The sequence below is a fragment of the Salarias fasciatus genome, chromosome 6 (assembly GCF_902148845.1).
Source record: "Salarias fasciatus chromosome 6, fSalaFa1.1, whole genome shotgun sequence".
NCBI lineage: Eukaryota > Metazoa > Chordata > Actinopteri > Blenniiformes > Blenniidae > Salarias > Salarias fasciatus.
This window is the reverse complement of record NC_043750.1, coordinates 29,888,344-29,895,659: the sequence shown is the minus strand read 5'-3', so window position 1 is coordinate 29,895,659 and position 7,316 is coordinate 29,888,344. Positions and strand designations below refer to the sequence as shown.

Below are 7,316 nucleotides of genomic sequence, written 5' to 3'. Positions count from 1 at the left end.
AAAGTTGGGACACAGAACTAAAGGAACAGGAGGCAACGATGTGGGGAATGATATTAAACAACTGGTCAGATACATAGAAGTTGGGTGTAAAGGTTCAGAAAAGTTAAGGCAGGAACACTAATACAGTTGTGTAAGTCAGTCAGGTGTTGCAATGAGGAGGAGTTCGTCACGCTGAAACAGTGAAACAACGCCACAAGAATGTTCTTCAGAACAGAGAGAACTGAAATAATCTCATTCAAATATTCAGGGGATCTACAGAAATCTCTGAAAACACCACATGGGTTGAAGAAGCATTGTCTGACAGCATTTTATAACAAGCAACAGAATCTTTACTGCGTAAGAAAGCACACCAAACTGCCTGCTTTCCCATTCAGGAAACCATGGGTGTGGAGTCTCTGCTGTGTCCTCCTGATCAAGCTTTTTAATGAGCTGAAGATGTGCTGCAGATGTTTCAGGGCGGCCCTCACTGTCCTCCATATTTAAATTGCATTTTAAACTCACATAATGCCCACAAAGACACAATTTCTCATGCACCCGACGCTCCACGGCGATCAGAGAGGGTTCCTCCTACCACCAAATGTCAAATGAGACAAAATAACAAAAAGAAATAATTCAAATGTTCAAAACTAACTGAAACTGCATGAATGGAAACGCTTTGGATTCCTGAGAGCCATCGTCTGTGAACCCTGCTGGAGGAAGCCCCAGGATGGAGCCCTGAGGGACACCATATCACATCACAACTTGTTTTTACCCGCTCTCGGTATTCCGTCGTCCTCACCTGGAACAGATGTAACTTCCTTTGGTTGCAGGTCACGGGGACAGGTGACGGCATCTCATTGGCTTGTCTGTGGACAGCAGAATGGAGGAAGGATGTCAGATAAGGAGGTCAGAGAGTCCTGGGAAGGAAAGGAGGGATGTTCCTGGAGCCGGAATGTCATCATCTGTCATCATTCCGTCAACAGAAACTCATTCTCTGCATATGTGGGGTTATTTCAGGGATGTCACATGGAAAACAGTTCCACACAGCTCCAAATCCAAACTGTTGCTCTTCCTCTGTGCACCCGGTTTATGAGAAAAACATAAAACTTCACATTTAAAAAAACCCTTTTCTTTACAGTCTCAAATCCTCAATACTGGTGATTCCCAACATGAGGTCTGCAACCCTCTTGGGGAGCAGCATAAATCACTCCGGGGTCCGAGGCCTTGTTTTTCACACAGAACACCAGCATAAAACACTTTTTACAATCAACAAACCAGGAAACTGCCTTTATTTTCCCCGAGTCTTTATCTTCATTGTCTGTTCTGTGTCTGTTCTGTATGAAACAGCACAACACCCAGTGGATATACGAGGAGCGGCACCAACATCTAATGAAAACTGTAATTACTGTTTACTTCCTCGTGACTTCATTTCCTCTGTCTGTGGCCAACAGGCCTCGTGATTGACAGGCCTGCCTATCAGTGAGGGCAAACCGGTATTTTGAGATGTTTGGTGAACGGTTAGCAGCCGTCAGCTCTGGGAGAGAAGCAACATGCAGAGACCTGACTGTAACTGGCTGTCCCAGCGCACAGCTCGGCAGGTTGTGTAACAACATCGCACAGGCACAAGGAGCCAGCAGCGGCGCGGCGGAGAGGTGGAAAAGCAGGGTGGACGGCTGCTTAAAGAAACTGCTGTCAAAACTTTTCTTTTGTTACTTTCATGTGGTGAAAGAGAAACAACAAAAGCTCAGGTGTGTCGCCCCAGAGGAAGGGGGGTGCAGGGAACACGAGAGCTGAACCAAACCTGCAATTATTACCCTACGGAGTTTACTTAACCACTCTCAGCCCTCCTCCCTCCCTCCCTCCCTCCGACACACATGCCGTGTTTGTATAGACTGATAAGGTGAGAGAGAGGGAGAGAGAGAGTGAGAGAGAGGAGGAGGAGGAGGCAAAAGATCTCAGTTAAACACTGCAGAAACACAAGAGTGAAAGGAATGTGTGACTTTGCAGAAGAAGGAGCATAAGAAGGAGCAGGAGGAGCAGAAGAAGGAGCAGAAACGGAGAGGAAGTACAGAGGGGAGGAGGACGTCATGTCTCTGGAGGGAAAGGTGGCTCTGGTGACGGGGGGGCGCTCAGGGCATCGGGCGAGCTGTGGTCCACTCTCTGCTGCAGAGGTCTGTTAAGGTCAGTCTGGGGGGGGGGGGGGCACAGGTCAATGTGAGGGGCTGGAGGGAGGTAAAGGTCAGTGTGAGTAAGGTGTGTGGAGGGGCTGCTGTCCTGCCCCTCTGCCTCTCTGTCTGAAACCTTCCAGCTGTTCTTTGTTTGAAATGTTTTCACCTCTGAAGCTCAAACAGAAGTTTTCAGGCACTTTTTTTTTTTAATAAGTAAGAAGTCAAAACTCAGCGTGGCAGAAAAATCAGCCTGTAATACTGCAGCAAACCACAGGAGGGTGCATCGTCCAGCGTCTGGTGTGTCTTGTGAGAAGAAGCAGAAGCTGCAGGTTGTGGCTCTTTGGGAGAATCTGAACCCCCCGAGGATGATAAGCATCATGAAAGCTGCTCTAAAAGCAGAGAGTAGCCTGAAGCCTGATCAATATCAAAGAACTGAACTCTCTTGAAAACATGAGTCTCAGTTCATATGAAGGCAGACTTTCAAGCAGATGTAGTGAGAGGATCTGATATGGAGTGCAATGCATTTTGGGGTGTAAACAAACAATCTAAACAGCACTAATCAGAAGAGCCATACGCACAAAGAAAGAGCAGGATAATGTCTCATGGGCAGAGGTGGAGTGGTGAGGAGGGGAAGTGCAGGAGCTGATTGCTGTCTGGGCAGATGACTGCACACCGTGGTTACCTGTCCCTTCACACCGGGGTGGGAAAGTACAGGTTCCATTTTGGGTATATATTTCTTCTTCATCAGGCTTTATTTCCTCTCTGATCAAGTGTTCGTTTCAGGCAACACCATCACCAAATGAGCAACTGTTGCCACTGGACCAGTTTACATTGGTGTTTCTTTCAGTCTGATTGAAAACAATGATATTAAACACATTTGCGATCCACATTCAAGCCTCGTTTACAAGGGCGCTGGGTGAAGCGGATTATAGGGTGTCCTCCAAAATGGATGACGTATCTGTGACACACGTAGGTCCTCTCACGGGATTTTCAGGTTCTGATGTTTAGCTTTTAAGTCAGCTGTCCTCAACGCCTAGCAGTGTGTTTTTATCGGATCAACCTGCTCAAATAGTGTCCAAACATTCGCACAACACTATCTTGCGGAGCTGGCCAGCCGCTCTTGTTGAAGTTACCACAGCTTCTTCTGGTGTCTTCACTAGAGCTTCCTGTCGGTAAAGTAACTTCATCTTCCTCTCTGGTCCAGCACTGACAGTGGCTCTCTGCTTCCCCCTGCAGGTGGCAGTGGTGGACCTGAACACAATCTGTGGAGAGGAGTGCAAAGCAGAGCTGGATGCAGAATTCGGAGAAGGGAAATGTTTGTTCATACAGTGCGACGTGTCAGACGGAGCCGCGCTCACAGGTAACCCTGAAGGACAACAGACTCACCTGAAGCATGGATGAATTCACTGCACAGATAGTTTTCATGGTACAGGTACAAAAATTCAGATTAAAGATCCCCCCCACCCCCACCCCGCCCCCAGTCTCACAGCGAGGAGGCTATGTCTGTACTGCAGACTTTGTGTGTGTCTGTGTGTGTCTGATCCAGCTTACAGGAACCAGATTATCTCGTTTACATGAATAACAGACAAATTAGACTGTCTGGGAAAACACCCGTTTGTGTAAACACTCTGTAATACAGCTCTAAGGTCAGGGGGAGGAGTCAGATTACCTGTGTGAATGTGTGTGTGTGTGTGTGTGTGTGTGTGTGTGTGTGTGTGTGTGTGTGTGTGTGTGTGTGCGCAGAGACCTTCCAGAGGACTGTGGATGAGTTTGGGCGTCTGGACATCGTCATCAACAACGCCGGCATCAACAATGAGAAGCACTGGGAGAAAACGATCCAAGTGAACCTGGTGAGCTCATCTGTTGTCTTCTTCATCCAGCTGAGTGTGACTGAAGGCAGGTTCATCTGACAGGTGAGCAGTGCACAAACACAGAGAGACGGTCAATCATTCACGACTGGAATACTTTGATCGCCCACATTCACATAGGTAGAGCATGCAAACTCCACATGGAGCAATCCTTCAGCCTGAACTGGAACCAGTAAGAAACTTGCTGTGAGGGGAGCCCGCTAACCGCTTCTCCAGTGGACTCTTAACGCCCCCTGCAGGACCAACGCGGCATTACAACAACACCGGTTGGACATCGGTGGCCCAGTTTACATGGATCAGTGGAGCAATGGTATCAAACCATTTGTGTGCTGCGTCACTTGTTCACTGCGTCACTATGTACAACGGAACACGTGCAGAATGAATAATCCACCGTATAATCTGTTTCGCTGTCAGCCACGGTTTATATGAGACACAAGCAGATCATTGATCGGTGTAGACTACCTCATACAATCGGATCCGAAATATAATCCACTCCGAGTGAAACGGATCCATTCAGGTGTTTATGTGACACGTTTACAATCCGATTATGAGGGGGAGTTTTTTTAGCCGATGTAAACGTCTCTAGTGAGTGTCACACTGACTCCCTGCAGGTGAAACAGAACATTTACAGAGTCACATTAACTGATCCCTGGAGTCTAGATGACTGCACACTCAATCATGTTAGACACACACTCTCAGGAGCCACATTCCTCTGTTCTGCCGTGGGTGTGTGGTGTGTGCGTGTGTGTGTGTGTGTGTATGACAGCAGCTTTTGGATGAAATGTGTCTCTGTCCTCAGACTTCAGTGATAAAAGGAACGTACCTGGCTCTTGAGCATATGAGCAAAGAGAACGGCAAAGAAGGGGGAACCGTCATCAACGTGTCCTCTATGGCAGGTATCACACACACACACACACACACACACACACACACACACACACACACACACACACACACACGCACACACACGCATGTTTGTACAGCTATATGTTGTGAGGATATTCATTGACATAATGCATTTCCTAGCCCCTTACCCTAACCCTAACCATCAAAAATAAATGCCTAACCCTAACCCAGACCCTAAACCTAACCTAAACCTAATTGTAACCCTAAACCAAAAATGAAGTCTTAACCCTCAAAAAGGCCAAAAAAGGTCTCTGAAATAGTGAGGACCGGCAAAAATGTCCTCACTTTCCAACAATTGTCCTCACTTGTAAGGTTAAAAACCCAATGTCCTCACAACATATAGCTGTACAAGTACACACACACACACACACACACACACACACAGACTTTATGACACAAACAGGACGGCCCACTTTGATGATGGAAAGAAAACCTACTTTTCACTTTTCTTTTGTGTGAGTCAACTCCTACATCTGGATCAGTGTGTGATTCTGTCATGGAAAACAGCAAAATGCTCCCAAATATCTTGGCTTCTCTCTCTCTCACACACACACACACACTTGCACACACACACACCACACACACACACAACACACACACCACACCACACACACACACACACACACCACACACACACACATACACGTTTTTCACAGAGTTGAGCTCTGTATTGCATTAACTTTGTGAAGATTCAGAGTTGCACCATAAACTGCAAACGGCCTTCAGCAGCACAGTAACGCTGCAGTTAGCCTTTAAAAGTAACCAATTACTGTCTTTCTTTATCAAGAAAGTTACACATTTACAATTTATGGTGCATTTGTTACTGTGACTTTTTTTTCTAGCTGAGCACATTGACAAGAAACTGGAGGATATCTTTCTCTAGACTGCAGAAGGCCACAATTATAATTAAAGTTCTTGTTGGACTGAAGTCCTGTTTACTGGAGCCAGAGCCTCATTAGTCCTGAACGAACTCAGTCCTCCTGACAGCAACACGAGACATGTCCCACTGGAAGTAGTACTAACATCAGCCTGTATCCACAGTAGCTGTGTGTGGTTGTGCAGCTGTGTGTGCAGGTGTGTTGCGAAGCGGACTGCAAAGGATGGTTGTGTCGTTTCGGGCATTTGAAGCTCCTGCAGACATCTGGTGATCATTTTTCACGTATCGCAGCTCCGATAGCATCTGTGTCTGTTTAAGTGTGTCTGACGTGTCCTAACATGGTCATGTTGAGGGCTGGCTGGCTTTGGGAGAAAGAATGTGAGTGAAGATTGAAAATCTGGATTCAACCAAAGCAGTTGAGTATACATCGTGAAAGAGAGCAGACGAGAGAGAGAGAGAGAAAGAGAGCACAGACTAATGAAAGACAGATTAATCCCCACTGTTGAAGGTTCCTCTAGTTCAGTGGTTGTCTAACTTTTCACAGTGTGGATGGAAGATAAATATCTGAGGTGTTTCGGATGATGTTCATATTCTACAAATGATCATATGTGGCTTACACTCCATATTTTCACTTCCTGTTTCAGCCTTCCTGCACTCGCCTCATCAGCCCGTTTACACAGCCACCAAACACGGAGTCATCGGCTTCTCCCGAGCGATGGCGGTCAGACTCGCACTCTTTTCACACTCTGAATGTTTGAAAGGGGGTGGGTCAACAGCTCACTGCCATGTCTGTGCAGGACGCGTCGGCTCTGGGCGACTACGGCGTGCGCATCAACGTGCTGTGTCCGGCCTTCGTAGACACGCCGCTGCTGCACTCGGTGGAACACGAGGATAACATGGGAAAATTCGTCAAGTTCAAAGAAGACTTCAAACGCAGCATGAGCAAGTTCGGAGTTTTAAAGTGAGTTCACCCCAAATAACCCCCGAAGCCCCTGATACAACGGTCTTCCTCCCATGTTGCGAGAAGGCGCTGGCGGGAATGTTTACGAGCTGCGTGTGCTCGCCTGCAGGCCGTCGCTGATCGCCGAGGGGATGATGAAGCTCATCACGGACACCACGCTGAACGGGGCCGTGATGAAGATCACCTGCTCAAAGGGAATCCACTTTCACACCTACGAGCCCATGTCCGCCTGAGCTCCGCCCACCTGATCCCCGACCCCCCCCCCCCCCCCCCCCCCCCCCCCCCCCGACCCCAGCCGACCCCAAACTGACCGCTGACTGACCTCCGCCAGCCCGCCGCCCAGCAGGAGGCTGAATCTGCAAGATGAACGATACAAACCAGCACTTCACAGCTGGTTTATATCATTTTTGTAATAATTATTAATATGTGTAACTGGAGCGACTGTTTAATACATGAAGAGGATAGAGGACATATTTATTGATTATTACATGTTGATTACATTACCTTTTTTAAAACTTTGTTCTTATATTACAGTAAACGTCTTAAATGCTGATGTG

The 7,316-nt window shown here is 47.4% G+C and overlaps 1 protein-coding gene across 1 annotated transcript; it reads left to right on the top strand.

Annotated features, from left to right (window-relative positions):
* Positions 1–1,901: 1,901 nt before the first annotated feature.
* Positions 1,902–7,312, top strand: LOC115391088 (15-hydroxyprostaglandin dehydrogenase [NAD(+)]-like). The gene is given in 8 exon segments (XM_030095192.1): positions 1,902–2,099; positions 2,101–2,160; positions 3,384–3,507; positions 3,891–3,997; positions 4,815–4,911; positions 6,443–6,519; positions 6,596–6,759; positions 6,869–7,312. Coding segments are annotated over 8 exon segments (786 nt in total). The 5' UTR covers positions 1,902–2,066; the 3' UTR covers positions 6,993–7,312.
* The last annotated feature ends 4 nt before the right edge of the window (positions 7,313–7,316 follow it).